The sequence below is a fragment of the Glycine max genome, chromosome 18 (genome assembly GCF_000004515.6).
Source record: "Glycine max cultivar Williams 82 chromosome 18, Glycine_max_v4.0, whole genome shotgun sequence".
NCBI lineage: Eukaryota > Viridiplantae > Streptophyta > Magnoliopsida > Fabales > Fabaceae > Glycine > Glycine max.
The window spans coordinates 3,595,616-3,613,921 of record NC_038254.2 but is presented as its reverse complement, the minus strand read 5'-3'; the positions used below and the strand labels follow the sequence as shown (position 1 = coordinate 3,613,921).

The 18,306-nt window shown below is 31.2% G+C and overlaps 2 protein-coding genes across 5 annotated transcripts; one reads left to right on the top strand and one right to left on the bottom strand.

Annotated features, from left to right (window-relative positions):
• The first annotated feature begins 2,617 nt into the window (after nt 1-2,617).
• LOC100815360 (transcription repressor KAN1) lies at nt 2,618-8,898 on the top strand. Of its 4 annotated transcripts, none has more exons than XM_006601961.3 (6): nt 2,618-4,084; nt 4,368-4,444; nt 4,973-5,018; nt 5,427-5,583; nt 8,495-8,591; nt 8,678-8,898. In XM_006601961.3, exons 1-6 carry the CDS (start codon nt 3,151-3,153, stop codon nt 8,795-8,797), a joined length of 1,431 nt encoding a protein of 476 aa, XP_006602024.1. In that variant the 5' UTR covers nt 2,618-3,150; the 3' UTR covers nt 8,798-8,898. The 4 variants fall into 4 exon arrangements, with proteins under 4 accessions (XP_006602024.1, XP_006602022.1, XP_006602023.1 ...); XM_006601959.3 differs by having other exon boundaries at nt 8,492-8,591; XM_006601960.3 differs by having other exon boundaries at nt 2,619-4,084; nt 8,492-8,591; nt 8,681-8,898.
• A 6,077-nt stretch (nt 8,899-14,975) lies between these two features.
• Nucleotides 14,976-18,159, bottom strand: LOC100799172 (uncharacterized). The gene is made up of 3 exons (XM_003553034.4): nt 17,577-18,159; nt 16,148-16,385; nt 14,976-15,424 (listed from the first exon to the last, which is right to left on the bottom strand). Exons 1-3 carry the CDS (start codon nt 17,871-17,873, stop codon nt 15,276-15,278), a joined length of 684 nt encoding a protein of 227 aa, XP_003553082.1. The 5' UTR covers nt 17,874-18,159; the 3' UTR covers nt 14,976-15,275.
• Nucleotides 18,160-18,306: the final 147 nt, after the last annotated feature.

The window sequence follows — 18,306 nt, the reverse complement described above, 5'->3', positions numbered from 1 at the left end:
ATGGATTGAGAAATAGAAGTAATTAAGGAGATTTCTAGGCGAAGAAAAATCCCAAAGACCCGTAACCAAAGTTGTTGAGCAAATGGACATGAAAGAAACAAATGATTTGTTGTTTCCTCACACGCGCCACAATGACCACACCTTGAGGTTATCAACATACCTGTCTTCTTTAATTTATCATCCGTAGGTACTTTATCATGAAGGAATCTCCAAAAAAGGAATGATCTGGATGGGGGTATTGCGGGGTGCCATAAAAGCTTGCTCCAGACTACTGGTGACTGTCTAGGACGCATAAAATCATAGGTCAATTTGAAGGATAATGTACCAGAGACAGAAGGGCACCAAACGATATTATGATCCTCTCTGTGAGCTAGTGGTAGAGCCACATTTTGAATCTCAACAACAAGTTGAGGATAGAGTTGTTGAAAAAAATCAGGAAAATGTCAAACTCCTTGATGCATAAAATCACTCATCACCCTAGCACGTAAGCTTGAGTGAAGATGATTAGGGATGTTCAAAAGTTCAACAATATGGCTCGAAAACCATTTGTCACTCCAAAATCAAATGTGAGTACCATCTCCTATTTGCCAAATAGAATTATCATGGATAGTACCAAGGAAAGGCTTAAAACCACACCAAATACAAGATGATACATGAAACATTACTTGGTGGTTAATTACCCTTGTAAAAGCATACCCTAATCAACTTAGTACAAGCCAGGCTTCCCACTGTTACGAGCCATCAAAGTTTCAACATGGCAAAATGATTAAGGGAACCACTAATTAAGAAACTAAAACGAGAAAGATTTTATTGAAATGCACAAAATTATATGGTCTATAATTTTTTTTTTCTTCAATAATTTTCATAATAAATATTTTTTTTAGTTTCTTAATCAATGTGATAAAGACATTGATTAACAAAATCCAAAAAATAATTATAAAGAACAATTAAAAAAATCTTATAAATAAAGATAAAAAAGTTTCAAAACAATATCTTATATTAAAGAAAAAATGAAATATATTTTTAATTAAAATCTAACATATATATATAGCAGTTAAATTTTATTTTTTTTAGTTTGGAGTGATTTTTTCATCAAACTTAGTTTTTACCCCAACATTTTTTTAATGACTTGAGTTGATATATTTTTATAAAAAAATAATTTTAATTTTTTTTCATAATTGGATTGTTTTAATAGCTTCTCGTAAACGGTGCTGATATCATAAAAAAGGACTTATTTTAAAATTATAATTAATTTAATAAAAATGTTAATTTTTTTATGAAATAATCATACAATTTATTAATTCGTTGCTAAATGCAATCAAATTTTTATTTCATAATATACAAAATGAGAAATGTATATTGTGTTTTTTATACTTTTGGTTACTTTATATTTATGTGCAGTTATGAGCATAAATATACAGTAGCCAGCTGTGGGTTTGGGCTCGGACTGAGATTGCTTGTACTTTTTACTGTTAGCTGTGTACATTTGATATCACTGGTGCGGTTTCATCAAATATTATTTTACGATAATGAAGATCAAGGCATAAACTTTTATTACTTCATCTATCTCTTTTTTTATTTTTAAAAATATTTACTTAGCTACTGAATAAAAAAAATAGTGACAAATTAAAATTACTTTCCCTCACTAATTCTTGGGTTACAAAATTTTAGTGATGAATTTTTTAAAGATTACATATAAATCATTTTGTCACTATTTTTTTTAGGGATTTCCTTATTCAATTTGTTGGAGTCCTCACACACTACTTGACTAACCTAACTAATTAGACTCCGATACTAATTATTGAAGAGTTTGAGGAAGCATATGAAAGAATTAACAAGCTAATAACAAGGGTTACCAAAAAATCATATACCATATCTCTATTAAAAACCGTAAGATATTAAGTATATGGATGACATCTCTTATATATTTTTTATTCAACCCTTTCTTAATTAATATGGGACAAACCACTCAAAGTAAAATTTTCAACACTATTAATGAGAAACAGTAAAGTCAAAACGCAGACTTCCCTATAATTTTAATTTTATTTATTTTTTCACAATCACACATGAAATGCATATTATTAAACTCAAGACCACGTGTTTATGAAATTTGGGGTTTCTTTCATCTAAACCAACCACAAATATGCATCTTCATCACGTCTATCTCAAATTGAGCTTGGATTGTTGCGCCTGTAATATGTATTTAATTAAGAAAATTCCGCATATGTAGTCTTCTTATCCTCTGATGTCTCATTTGTAAAAAAATAATAAATCTTCTGCTAATAACATATTAAGAAATTAAAAGAAAATATTTATTATAAAATTATAAAAAAATCATAAATAACATTATTTTTTTAATAAAAATATTTTTACTTTAGATTCTTCTATCCGTACCTTAGCATTTGTCTTAAATATTTAAAAATAATTAAAACACTTAAAAAATAATAATGTTTGTGTATCATACGTCTCACTAGTGTCATTTTCCAAGATATACTCTCGAGGAAAACAAAACGCAAATCCACCTGTTTTTCTTTTCTATGCCTTTCTGGAATTCTTTTCCATTTTCTTTCTGCTTCCATTTATTTATAAAATAAATTAAATTAAATTAATTTCCCTTCTCATCTCTCCACTGTTAGGTGAACGTCACTGCCTCCTCTCTCTCTCTCTCTCTTCACACTCTCTTCCGCTTTCTCTTGAGTATGTCTGTTTTTGTTTACTAAAGATTGCTATCATTCATTCTTCCTTTTTCTTCTTAGCTTTCTCTCTCTTGTACAATCTTCTTCAATTCTCTTATAATAATTATTATTATCATTCTTTTTTTTTTTTGGTTCTTTCAAAAGCACAAAGTTTTCTTCTCAGATAGCAAGAGTTTTAGCTTTCCAGATTCTTTCCCGGGGAAAGCCTAAAAAGAGCAAAGGAAAAATAGAGGAGAGAAAAAAAATAAAAATTGATTTCACTATGTGTTTGAAGGGCACTGAAGAAGAACAAAACAAAAGGATTGTTACATAGTTCCCTTGCTGTGAATATTGCACTTTAATCTCAAAATCTGGTTTTTATAAAGGAAAAGAGAAGCACCCTCTTTCTCTCTCTCTCTCTCTATATCTCATATATACTCTGTAACCATCAAGCTATATACCCCTTCTAAAAAAGATGCCCTTGGAAGGGATTTTCATTGAACCTACTTCAACTTCTACACCTGATCTTTCCCTTCACATAAGTCCACCAAGCACTTCCTTTTCCTCTTCTTCGATTTGCAACAACAACAACACATCTGGTGGTGGTGGTGGCATCAATTATGAGGCACGCAATTCAACAAGCACAAATTTCCCTTCACAAGCTCACATTGAGCTTTCTTTGGGAAGGAATTTCAGTGTTGGAGGAGGAAGAGGAGGAGGAGTTCCTGAAGAACCACTACCACACCACAACAACAACATCAACAATAACCCTTATTATCAAACCCAACAGGCTCATTTCCATCATCTTCAACACCATTCTAATGCTTCAAGAGCAACAACAACGACAAGCACTACTACAAGTTCCTCCAATCACATGAGTCACATAAATTATGGGGTTTCTTTGCTTGATGTGTCATCAGAAGGATTGAGGCCAATCAAGGGGATTCCGGTGTATCACAACCGTTCATTCCCTTTCTTGCCCTCGGAACATTCAAGAGACAACAAGGATCATCATGCCAAAATGTGTTTATATCATCACATGCCAACATATCCCTCTTTGTCCTCTTCTTGTTCCCCTCTGTGTTCTTCTTCGTCTTCTTCTTCTTCTCCAGCTGCACCCTACTTCGCCGCTGCTGCCGCGGCGTATAGGGCTGCCACGGCCACAAGGTTTAATGGAATTTCCGGGGAGGCTTTCAAATCTCATCATCCATTGCACCACCATCACTCATCATCACCACACTATGGGGTTGGACTTGGACCCTCTCATGAGACCTCTGCAGGGTTGATGAGATCAAGGTTTTTGCCAAAGTTGCCAGCAAAGAGGAGCATGAGAGCACCGAGAATGCGGTGGACAAGCACACTCCACGCTCGATTTGTCCATGCTGTGGAGCTTCTTGGTGGCCATGAAAGTAATTAAAGATAAATTACTTATCTTTTTTTCCCCCTAACTTTTTTCCACTGTTTCTTCTTTCCTTTCAAATTCCAGTCCCTTCTTTTTAAAAATACTATATAATTTTTATTTTTTATTTATAAAACTTTTGACTTTAGTTTCACTTGCCATATAATATCTTCTTTTCTTGTAATGAAAGAATGTGCATTAGACTGTTGGGTAGGTTTTTTTCTTCTTCTTCTTCTTCTTTCTTTTCCTCTTTTAGGCTTTTTGGCTAATCTTATTTAGCTGATGAATTTTAGGAGCTACACCAAAGTCAGTTCTTGAGCTCATGGATGTGAAGGATCTCACATTAGCTCATGTCAAAAGCCATTTGCAGGTATGCAATGTTCAGTTTCTCTCTCTTTCTCTTGTGTTTGTTTTGGTGTCTAAGAGGCACATTAGCCGATGAAGAAAGCAGTGAATGTGGGAGTGGATGAATTTAAAGACTGTATATGTGAGCTTAGTAGGAGGCTTTATCGTCTGAAACAAATCAGACACACACAGCTTCTGCTTATAGCTAGAAAGAGAGAGAAAGAAAGAATAGACAAAAGTAATATTCATTTACCAATAATACACCTCTCATTACCACCTTATCAAACATCAAAACCTCGTGATTAATGAGGAAACCACAGACAATCCAGAGGCTATAACATAAGAGGGAGAGGGAGAGAGACAATGTTGAAGGGGATCTAAATGGGAATCACCATCTATTTTATTTATTTTTCTTTATAATTTATTTCATAAAAAAGAATAACTATATTATATTATACGTGTGTACTTGTTGTAGTTCTCTTTAAAAGTGTGGAAATGAAAATGCCTTTGTAAATTAATAAAATGCCTTGTTTATGTGATTTCTACTTCCCAGATGTATCGAACTGTTAAGACCACTGACAAGCCTGCTGCTTCTTCAGGTAATTCATATTGCTCAACCTTCAACCGTTTTTTTCCTTTTTTGAGCATATATAGTCTTGTCTTTTTTTTTTCTTACGCTAATTTCATTTCGTTCATATGTAAAACTATATATAAATGAAAATGCCATACCTTGTTCTTTTCGGACATTTTTTTACTGCTGCTGTCTTTTTTTTTTACCGGGCCAAGTATTATATATATATATATATATAACCTTTATTAACCTTACACATGTATATATGCAAACCTTTCTAATTAAGGCTTTTTTTCACTAAGATATATATAAGATATCAACAAGACTTGCCCATTACTTCAAGAAAAATCATATAAAATTTATGAAGATGCGTGCATGCATGCATATATACATACATATATTTAATATTAATTTTGTGTCATTGTTATTGTTGTAGGCCTTTCAGATGGATCAGGAGAAGATGACATGTCTCCAATGGGAAGCAGTGGTGGAATGCGTCAATTTTCAGACCAAAGAAGCCTTTCTGATCGACCACTGCAACAAGATATGGACTACTCTTCAGGCAACAACACTCTATGGAGTAACTCTTCAAGGTAACATTATACCATTATAAATTCCTCTTTCTCTTTTTAGAGTATGTATATAAAATTGTTTCATATGTTTTGTGTGCTTTTATATTGACATAAATTTTTAATGTTTGTTTTGGGACACTGCGTTGATTGATTTGCTTTTGCTTTTGCATGGTATCTCCTAGAAATCAACGCACGTCCAACCATTACACTCTTTTTTATGAAGAATAAAAAGGGTTCTTGTGGCAGCTTTTGCTTTACTACTTGTGTTTGATTTTCTTCTTTCTCGCTTTTGCTTCCTTTATATATCTTTGTACATTAGTTAATTTTTTTTCTCCTTAGATATGTAGCCAATGTCAAAAGAAAGCTACAAGACATCATAATCCAACGTTAATTAGGATAAAATGAAAGCAACCCGAGGCTTCTCATTCGCTTTTCTTTTTGCCCCCTCTCTTTTCTCCCTTTAGAAGTGTATGTGTGTGTGTCCTATTACTACCTACTAATAACGACTCTCAATGCATATTTGATCTTAATTATATTGAATATTGTAAAAATTATGATTGTTATTCTCCTCATGCTATAGATTTCTATTCTTAGCATAGAATAGAATGCATAAAACACAAATGGTTAAATCCTCCGTATTGAGTATGTCTTCCTTCAAGATTACATTACTAATGATTAACAATGTATTTTGAAATATCTCATATATATAGTGTGGGGAAATGTGCGTATTCTTCTTAAGTTCACTTGAAATGGCATTTCTTTGCTTTTATCTTGAAGATTGAGACAGAAAATGCTGGATGGATTCTCATGCAACTACCCATTGCCCAAATTATATCAAAATATACAACTAAGTGATTAACATAACAATGGAAACATTCATACACATATAAATACATGCATGTGCATACTTAAGTATTTATTTTTTCCCCCAAAAAAGAGTAAAAGATAGATTTATACTACTACGAGGGGATGAATTGCCTCTCTTGCAAGTAAAGATAGCATGTAACCTTTTGTTTTTTGGGGAGGGGAGAAGGTGTTCTTCCATATAAAAATCTTTCAAGTTGTTTACTACTTTTGACGTTATGCGTCTAGTTATACCTTCATCATAACCATGACCTTCTAAAAATTGAGAGGTCTCTCTCTCTCTCTCTCTGCTTCTGGATTTACTAAACTTTAGACTAACACCACTTCTGTTTGTCGTACGGTTGAATTAGTAAGCTAGCTTAAACTAATGGTTTTAAAATTTCATTAAAGAAATGTCAGCTTTGATGGAAGCAAAAGGCTGATAATCGTAAATTAGAATAATGGAGTTCTATTGTACGTATGACTGGCAGTTAGCATGTGCCTTGCCTGACCACATCGCAATGAGTCCTTTGTTACTTTTATATACATATACACACATATATATATATAGTGTGTGTGAATATTGAATAGACAGCTTTTATCATAATTGGAATATGTAGGCTTAGGTTTTTTTAATTAATTCTCTTTGAATGCAATATATCTATTCACACACAAAGAAAAGTAATTTAACGACTAAAATTTTTATGTTTATATTGATATATCACATATTTATACATACATTTATCACTAAATCACTGGTTAATAAAAATAGAAGACTATACATGCATATCAGGTCAAAAATAATTTCATAAAAGGGCAAAAAATAAATTTTCATAGCTTATAATAATTAAATCTATTTTTCTTTTCTTTTTGTGGATCACAAAATATAAGACACTTTCAAATTTCTGTACGTGCTGCGATTCTTTCTTCATTGAAATTATATGTGCGATCCTATCTTTGAAATTTTATATGTCCAGAACTAATAGCTTATAGAAGCTAAATTAGTTTGCTCCTCCAGGGTCTTGATATCTTAACTACGTCTGATAAAAAGTAACAATATTTCGAGCACAAACTTAAATATATGGAAGATATTTCGTGACAATGATTAGACAACAAATATCTTAATTTTTTATTCTCTTGTGTGTTGGCTCTTAATCTGCTATGCTGTTGCTTGGTCAGTTATGATTTTGATATTTTTATATGTAATTCATTAAAGTATTTCTGGCTCTTAGGATTAAGAGTTAAAATGAGCCAAAAAGATACATGATATGTTTCACAAGACAATCAATGGAGAGTAACAACGGATAGTTGATATCTGATTCTTCTTGAACTGGTCTTAAGATGTGAGTCTATGAAAAAAAATATTCTACTGGAATTAGTCTTACTAATTACTGTGAATGTTCCCTAATTGAATAAGATTATCTCTTCTGGAATAAATATAGTCCAAGACAAAAACACATAATGCACCAACACAATATATATATATATAGTGGATTCAACCTAAAAGCCTTGAGCTACTTAAATCCAAGTGTTTTCTCGTTTTTCTATTGCACCACCATGATTTGAATGCTATGGTCTTGTTGCAATTCAGTTGGGACATATGATGTATATTGCTTCTTCGACCAGAATAGAAATTTCCACTCCTACCAACCATGTTTGTCCTTAAATTAATATGCCAAAAACATCTGTATTCCCTGCCCTCCAAGCTCAGATGCTCAAGGAGCATTTTTTGTGAATTAATGAGCTTTTCCATAGTGCTTGTGGTTTGAACTTGTGGTGAAGATTCATCTAGTTTATTACAAAGCACGCATAAAGTGTAGTTTTGCAATGCATTGACATTCATAATTATGATAAGTATGCATTATAAGATATGTATAGTTTGTTTTTTTGTGAGACATATATGTTAATTTGTAGTTAAATAACAGTATGAAACTCGTTTAAATTATCAGTACATATACTATTTACTCTAGCAGCTGACGGTTTGGTATATATATATATATATATATATATAGGAGCATTAATGGCACTAATACAATTTCTTTTTACTTGCTTGTGTCCTTGTGATCTTAATGATCAATTTGATCAGCAGTAGAGAAACATGGCAACAAAATAACTCTAATGACGTAGATGGTTTCAGACCCCCAATCTTCCAGTCACAACAAATATCAGGAGGGCATCAAATTCAGGTACTAATTAGCATGGGTTATATACTTATATTTGTTGTTATTAATGTATCATCCCTCATGTATGAATGATTGCATGTTTCCCTTAGCAGGAGTGTGATTCAACCCAACTCAAGAACAGTTTGTCAGGATCAAATTTAGAGTGCAAGAACCCAAGTTTGGAGTTCACATTAGGGAGACCAGATTGGAATGGCAAAGGACAAGCCTAATTTTCATTGGTTCCCTTATTGTCTCTAGCTAGTTTGCTTAATTAGTTTAATTACAACCCACGGTAACATGTGACAAACTTCGTAATCTTTCCTGAAATAGAGAGGTGTTGTACTATATATATATATATATATATATATATATATATATATATATATATATATGTATTCAATCAGAAAAATAAAATTAAAAGCCCTATATAGTTCTATAAAGTTGATTCTTTTTTGGAAGTTTTACGAGTTCGTGAACAAATTTGTTTAGCCTTTTTCTTGTATTTAATATTTTATTTATTGGTGAGAGGAGGCACAGGGAAAGAAACTGATGTAGCAGCTGCAAATTACTGCAGAAGAACAATGAAGAGAAATAAAAAGGAAGGGGAAAGAAAATAGAAAACTTATTTTGATTAAATCGTCCAATTCTCGTCTTCTTTTCCTCTTGTCCTATTTCATTTTTTTTTTCTCAGCATATATATATATATCAAACCCTACTCAAATACTTAGCCAAATTCAATATAAATATACAGTTATACACTATTCCGTAAAAGTTGTGGCATTTTACATGGGAAGAAAATCATGAGAGCAATGTAAACTTTATTATTAGGTCCAACAATCCAAGTAAATTACAGTTTACAAGTGGCGTTCCTAAAAATTTGAGGTTTACGTACAAATCAAAGAGACCATAAAACCACGTGCCAAATAATTATTAAAGACTTAAATACATCTAAGGTCTCATTAATCATCAATTTTTTTTATTTTTCTATTAAACTTTTATTATTTTAAATTTCTAATATATTAAAACTTTTATTTTAAGTCTCTAACCCACAATATGACATCATCACAATCATTAATAATATTAAAAAAATTAATTTATAAAATAATATGTCATCACTTAAATAATAATAACAATTAAAAAAAACAGAAATATTTATTAGGAATCTAAAATATAATTTAGTCACTTATGAGATATTTTAAACATATTCAAATCATTATTAAATCATGAATCATTAAGTTAATATTTAAATTGTCATAAGAAATAATGAAAAATAGTACACATAAAATATGTCTTAAAAAAAAGTACATAAAATATGTAGTGATTACTGATTACTGTAATAATTTTAAAACTAAACACGTAAAGAAAGCTAAGATCAATGAAGGAAAATGAATTATTGCGTCAAGCAAAGAAAGGAGAGAGTCAATATATAACAGGGAAGACAACATTCAACTAGCTTGTAGGTCGAGCTCATTCTCAGGTTATAGGGACTGTGGTGAAGAATCAAGAATGTGTCATCTTGTTATTAATGTATATATATGCAACAACGTGTGAAAACAAAGAAAAAAAGAAGCAAACGCGTGGCAAGGGATATTATGCAGTGGAAGGAAAAATTGCAAGGCAATTTGTGGTGGGGAGTTGGAGACTTTCGTGCAATTAGCTAGATATCAAAGTGAAAGAAAAGGAAGCATGTCGATCGAGAAAGAAGCAAAGAAATAAAAGAGTTTTGTGAGTTTAATGGCAATCTTTAATTAGTAGATCAACCACTTTCTTGAAAGAAATTTAACCAGTACAAATGCAATGAGAATAGAATAATTAAACAGGTTTTTTGATATCAAAAGAATGAATGAATGAACAAATTAAGGGACTCAAATTCCCTGCAATTTAGAGATTTAATGCATTCACGCAGTGAACTAATTAGAACTGATATATAGATGAAGATTTGACAGTTTATATTTTATATATCTTGATAAATAATTAGTCTTAAAATATGTATTTGAAATTTAAACTATCCAATTTTCATCCAACGATGTCAATTCATGACTGCATGTATATGCCTGACTAAAGGAAATCTGTTTCCATGAACAAAACTTAATTCAGAAAGGAATGAAGAGAAGTTTCTGTCAAATCATTGTGTTGTAACCTTGTCATTCAAAATATTATATATATATATATATATATATATATATATATATATAATTGATCGAGGCCTAAAGAGCTAGCCATTCAGAATTATAGAGGAGTGGTTTAATTTCAAGACAAGAATTTTACAAAGAAATATAGCATCATATCATACTTGAGAAGCTAGCTAGATGGAGCACGTATATTCTGAAGGAAAAAATTAAGAATCACTTTGGTAACATCCAAATTAAAATGGTGAAATAAGAATCACTTTGGGGCAATAATAATAATTAACAAAATTGGGGAGGTTATCAATCAAGTAAAAAATATCTGGACATTAAATGGAATTGTATTTAGCTGAATGAAGAAGAATTGCGCAAAAGAGTTGAATGATGTTGTGCAAATTATATATTGACAAAACTTTGAGGATCAAAAGTAGCCTAACCATCCAAAAGTCAAGGAGAGCAAAATAGCCAAGGAAAGGTAATAAAAATTGGCCTCTCATTTCATCTTTTTCTCTTTTAATTATGATTTATTTTATTTATATTTTAACTCAACTTTTTAATATTATTAATCTTAATATATATATATATATATATATATATATATATATATATATATATATATTATGATTAAATATTTTAAATGGGAAATTTTAAAAACTGGTTCCACATTTTATTGACATTGAAAAGATAAAAAAGTGGTTTTGCTTTACCTCTTTTCCTTTCAACTTTCTATTTATCCTTTTTACTAGCACAATAACATTCTTTGTAACTAAGAATAAGGGGGAAGCTTAATAATAATGGACTTCTTAATAGTGATAAACATGGATTTATTTTTAGAAGGTTAAAATATATTTTAAATCTTTATCAAATTAGTGAATTTTATTTTTGATCTCTAATAAAAAAATAATTTATATTTAAGTTTCTAATAAAATAAAAAAATTATTTTTTGTCTTTGATATATGATTTTTATCCACGATAAGTTAACGAATATTATATTTTATCCCTAATAAATTTTGTTCATTTGTTATTAGTCTCTATCAAGTATTTTTCAATAAGACTATATACAACAAAATATAAGTTATTATAACAAAATATTAAGGATCAAAAGTAATTTTTTTGTTTTATTAAAGATTTAATGCAAAAAATAAATTATTAAGAACCCAAAAATAAAATTTACTAATTTATCAAAGACCAAATTATATTTTATCCTTCTTAAAAAAATAAGAAGTTTTAAAAGAAATCATACAAGTGGAAATCGATATATCAATGGATTGATAAAAAACTCAACAAAGTGCATTGAATCACACAATGTAAAGTGAGAGTGAAGAGTGGTCCTAAGTGATTTGTGTACAAAGTAGCAATGCTACAAATTCATCGTTATATTGAAACTCAACTTTAATGCTAGTGATGAATTTCATTACGATTTCTACAACTAAACTAAGGCAACACGTAAAATAATAGAGATAAAAGAGATAGATCAAAATAAGTCAATAGAGAATTTCACAATGCACAACACGTTAGATTATGAGTCTTTTCAATCCTTACTCAAGCAACCAAGATTTATCTCAATCAAAGTTTTAGATAGGAGTGAAAATATGTGAAGTCATCCGACACAAATTTATGATTTAGTTTACATCAGACTTAAGTCACGTCAAATTATTTTAAGCTTTTAAACAAGCTCTAAAGTCAGCCCAAGTTTTTATATATAAGTCAGGTCAAATCTTAAAAAGATATACAATAGGTAAATATACTGAACTCTGTTCTTATGTTTATATATATATATATATATATATATATATATATATATATTTCTGACCTTAGTTCTAAAAAATAAACTTGAACATCAAATTTGCCATGTTAATTGAAATTCAATTCTTCCCGTAGATCTACATATTTTCTTCGACTAAAAATCCCAAATCCTTAGTAATCAAGATCAAGATTCCATTGATATTTCACAAAATAACATACCTTGTCCCTAGCTAGATTATCACAAATTATGTTGCTTAACTTAATTTTCAGTGCCTAGTTTATATTTCAATTTCAACTGGTTATAATAATAACTAATAAGTGATCTAACATCATCCAGACTATCCAATTCAATAACGACAAAAGCAAATAATCAGTCAAACTAAATAAATCTGAATTGACCAAGTAATTCACAATAACTTGAAGCTTATGTTGGGATTTCTCATTCCCCCTACCATAAGAAAATCAAAATGAAGATGTGTCTTATATTAAATATTTAAATTTTTTATTCATTTTAAATTTAATTCCAATTTAATTTAAATTTTAAAATTTGATATACTATTTCAAATTAATTATATATTTTTAAAATTTATTAAATTTTAAAGTTATTGTAACCTTAATCAATCTTAATATGACTATGTTTTTTAAATTTTAAATTATGATACATCACATCAATAAAGAAGATGTGTCTTGATTTTAATAAATTATTTCCATATTTTCCTTTTCAATTTTAAAAGTGTTATTTCTTTAATTTATTCATATTTACTATAATAAAATAAAATATTTACGATTAATAATAAAAACATCTATAATTAAATTTGAGGTACATAAACCTTCCTAGTTAATTGAGAATATGATTCTCATGGTCCTTAAGGATGATGGAATAGATCTGAGGTACATGGATGAGGTTGGTTTAGGTTCTTGTATTTTATTTGCCAAACCCAAACCAAATTAGTTTGGTTTAGATCGGATGCATCGGGTCTCATTTTTATAAACTTGTTTAAAATTTACTTTTTTTACATTTTAGATTCAGTTTCATGTCTTTAACAATGATTTTAGCATTAAAACACACAACAAATTAAATCTATTTCATTGCCTATGGCTATGAGCAAAACAGATTTAACAAAAAAAAAAAAAAACAAATTACACTTATCTATCACGTGCTTATCACTTATTACATTCCTCTCCCCTCTTGTTTTTTACCATACACAAAACTCTCCTTATTTTGATATCTAGTTACAGTGATCTCTCCTACGATCCCAAACGACGTTTACTGTGTTTACAAAGAGTCTCACGTAACAAGCACATGGTTATTAAATATATTTTCCCCCCAATATGCCCTACCCTTCTTCGTTTCTCCCCTCTTTGTTCCTAATCCATTAAAAACAACATGCTGGAAAACAAAAGTTACAGTAGAAGAATTTTTATCACCAATTTTTTTTATCTGTCCAACACTTATTTGTGCTTCAATTCAAGTTATTCTGCAGAGCTGTTATACATATATACAATAAGCTATTATTAACATATAATTCATGTTGATTGTTGATGTATGATAGACATAAAAATTGCTTGAATCACTTTTTTGCTTGATGGATTGTTTCCAAACTCATGATCTATAAATGTTTTTCCCGTTCTTTTCGTTATTTTCTAAAACTAGCACTTCAAAATGGATCAAATCAAAGAATTTTCATATTTGCTCAAGAATAAGGAAGAACAATCAGAATACTGAAGTGCAGAATTAACTCAAATTAGAATGAAAACCTAAGAGGAAACATCAAATGGAGATGGTAAATCACAAATCCAGCAATAAATACAAACAAAAACAACACATGAACATAGATCTAGTCACGCACAAAGTAGAAAAAATTAACGCGAAAAATCCACTACTTAGATTCGTCAACACCTCCGCAATACCAAGCCTCTTCGCCAACCACTGGAACCCCTTGGAGATCCTGAATTATATCATTCACTGGAGATCTGACCCGGTGGTCTCAAAATTGGAGGCGAAGCACAGCCACAATGGAGTTGTCACAACCATTCTCACCGATCACCACCACGATCTTGAGTGCAAGAGAAATGTCTCAATCATTAGGATCACAATGATGAGTTCGAGGGCGGAGGGGACAATGCGTTCGAAGTTCGGTGTAAGGGAGGTTGGGGTGCAACATGCAGAAGGAACTGTATTGCGGAGTGAGAAATTGATTTCTGTAAAATAACAAACGGACACTGATGTAATGCCTTTCACTGCTTGGATCTAACTTTTTTCCCCTTTATTTTTCGTGCCTATCCAAAGCCTGTTTTGGCTATAGCTTAGTGGTGGAATAGAATCTCTATTCTATCTTTAGTGGAATGATTAAAAAAAATAGGAATGTCAAATCGGAATTCTGCCTTCTAGCTTTATAACAAAATATAAATATATCAGAATATGATGTGATGAAATTATGTGACGTGTGGCTGTACAAGTACCGCATGTACATTAGTTGCTCCCACAAATGTTCCCACAAATGCAGCAAACATACCTTGTTCCAAAATTACATCATTTACACACAAATGTAATTTCATATCAGCTATAAGTTGCACTACACCAGGTAACTAGATGGCTACAGAAGAAAAGCCACTGTTTTGTATTAACATCAAACTTAAAACACAACACACAATAATCTGGCTTATTTATCTAAACATCTCTCTATTCAGATATGAAACAAAGGATAGGGATTGAAACCAAATTATGAAGGATCTAAGAACAAGGCTTCATACCAGCCAACAGAAGCTCGCGTCATTCCAAAACACGGACATGTAGCTTAGGGTTTGTACACAAGTTTCCATTTGTGATCATCCCCTACTTTGAATTCGTGTGTATTTGGTAGCGGGCATGCCGTGCAGTAGTGTAAGATGAAATTGCAGAGCCGGTCACGTCCAAGGAGTGTTTAGCAAATCCAAAGCTTTTTCTAGTTACCAGCCACACAGTGTAAATGAATCCAATCCAGCCTGGTTCACACAGTGTTAACCCACAGAAAAAATAATAAAATAAATAAATAAAAAGAAACATTACGAAAATCCATCAAAGAAACATGAACGTAATCTTATATTTTAGAATGAAGAGGGTAAAATCAGCTGCAATTAAGTAATTGATGCCACAGAGCCTCTCTGGTGGCTTTCATCTTCATATAAATTAGTCTATATTTTATTGAAATTCTAAGGAAGGAATCCACCACACCAGGCAATGTTGGTCTATGGCAACTGTTTGACTGGTAAGCTTAAGCTGCCAAATGAAGCAAAATTCTGATAGTGGACATATAACCCATTAGGCCATTACCTTTACATCACCCATGCTCATTAGGAGTTCAGTTGGTCTTTTCTCAAAGATAAGCCCAATACCAGTGCAATCATATGCAAAGTTGTAAACATCCATTTGATCAATGTATATACTAATATACATGCAGAAACTAGGATGGGAACATGCAAAATCTAACTGCTAGTATACACAAGTATCCTAATTGCAACAGAAGGATGCAGTTTATATCATTTTAAATCTTATTTAAAGGCACATCTTGTGGAAGAGATATATGTCTATAGCTGTCCTCAAACTATTGAATTTCACACAACTGATAAAAGTTTTGATAACAATGTAATAGCAAACAAAATCAAACCTAAAGCACAACGCGTGGAAAAGGAAAGAGAAAAGGATGAGGTGACCAAACAACTTGTTACCTGTGATCATCAGAATAGCCACAATTGCCCAAAATGTGGTAACTGAAATAGCAAATATGGCAATTGATAATGCTCCAATGTATATAGCTGTAACAAAAGCAAAGAAAAGAGCCAGGAATCCTCCTGCAGCTGCCAAAGACATCAGTAACGATATGACAATGGCATTTACGGTCGCAGCTAGAAAGAAAAGCATAAACACAAGCAGCCCTGTCAAAGCAACAAAAGTGACCGTCCCAACCTGCAGCAATAAGGAAAAACAACAAAATCATAAACATTCACAACAAAAGATAAATTTATCTTATCATAAAATCTTCCTTCATATGAATATAACACAGTTTCTTATTTAATTTTAATTTATTTATTTTAGAAACATATAGAACATGGTTCATCATTATTATAACAATTCTGATTACAAAAGGACATTGATTAAACGACACAAAAACTGATAAGTGACAACCATGTGTCTCCTTGTGATTTTCCCCATGTTCAATATCACGAAAAGAAACAACTCTGCATGCTTTGAATTCTAATGATGATAATCTGCATGTAAACAAATCCATCAGAACCCCTCTTTAAGCATCCTTTTTCATTAGCTTATTTTTGCATCTACAATGCAATGCCATAACTTTTTGAAACTAGTACTCCTTAATCCAAGACAATGCATCTTTATTAACTTTCTAGTTTCATTATTTTCATCAATTAACATCTATAAAGATGTTTCCTTATTTGCATTTTGTTGACTAGTATTTTCAATGTTTAACGAAAGGAAATGATTTATTTCACAAAATTTCAAAAACAGAACAGAACAAACAACCGATTACTTTTTCTTATAATTTTCATGTTTACAAACTAATCACAAATCATGCTAAATATAATTTTTTAAAGTAATTATTATGCTTGTTTAGGTTCACATTGAATCATCTGAACTCACATTACAAAAGGTTACACACTGAGAAATTGATTCTGGTCCAGAATTAATTTTGAGTTGGAGTAACTTCAGGCAGATTGTGTGAGATCAAGATTTTTCTACTAACTTGCTTTTAAAATAAAAAGCATGCAAATGTACATTCACTTCACTTTAAAATTAATTTTAACTAGAATTAATTTTGCAAAACACTCACCCAAACACAAAAAATCTAACAATTCCTTTGTGATTGAATCACAGTAAAAAATAAACATCCTAATTGAATTCTTAACATTTTTTAATTTAAAAAAAAAAAAAACACTTCAAGTTGATAATCAGTTACTCACACACAGGTCCATCTATATGATTGAAATATTTAACCAAGAGAAACGCATGGAGAAGCTAAAAAGCACAGTCTATAAATGCTTTTGAAGAACGAAAAGATTCATAAACAGCGAGGAATCTCGATCCAATCAACAAAATCGAAGAAATATAACTGGATTGAATAATTAATTTTATTCTTACGGAGATGACGAAGAGCGCGCGGAAGGGAGTGCCGCGGCGAGTCCAGATGAGAACGTCGCGGGCGGAGTTTCTGGAAGCTTCGGGGAGGAGAGTAGCGTTGTCGGCGACGGAGACCTTGATCCGGCGAAGTAGGGATCCGGCATCGGCGGGTTCCTGGAAGAGAATGGCGGAGGCGATGCGGTTAAGGACCTCCGGCAAGGTCTCTTTCAGTCTTTGCTTTTTCTGCTTCAACTTTATTTCTTCTTCTTCTTCTTCTTCATCGACGTAGACGCCATTGCCGTTGGAATTCTCTGCCATTTTGAGTTACAGGCAGCGGAGAAAGAGCGTGATTAGATTCTATCTATCTTTTTAAGAAGAAAAGTTGCATCAAGGTGGATCCCATGTGTGAGCGTGACTACATATTTTTGGTGCGAAGATTGCATCAAGGAATTATATCATTTTATTGATAATCAAAGTTTTAATACATGAAAGAATAAAATCAAATTGATTAAGAATTAATTTACTCAGGTTTATTAATTTGAAAATATAAATCTTCTTAGAATTAGAGAGAATTAGTTAAATTGTTCTAAAACTAATTCAAAACTGGTATAAAAAAAACTGATTGAACTGACATTTTAAAAAAAAAATATTGGGCTGATGAGTAATAATTGGGGATTGCTATTGGTCCTACAATTTTCTGCTGACCCCTACCACTATTCAAAATTTTCAAAAACACCCTATTTCCTACAAT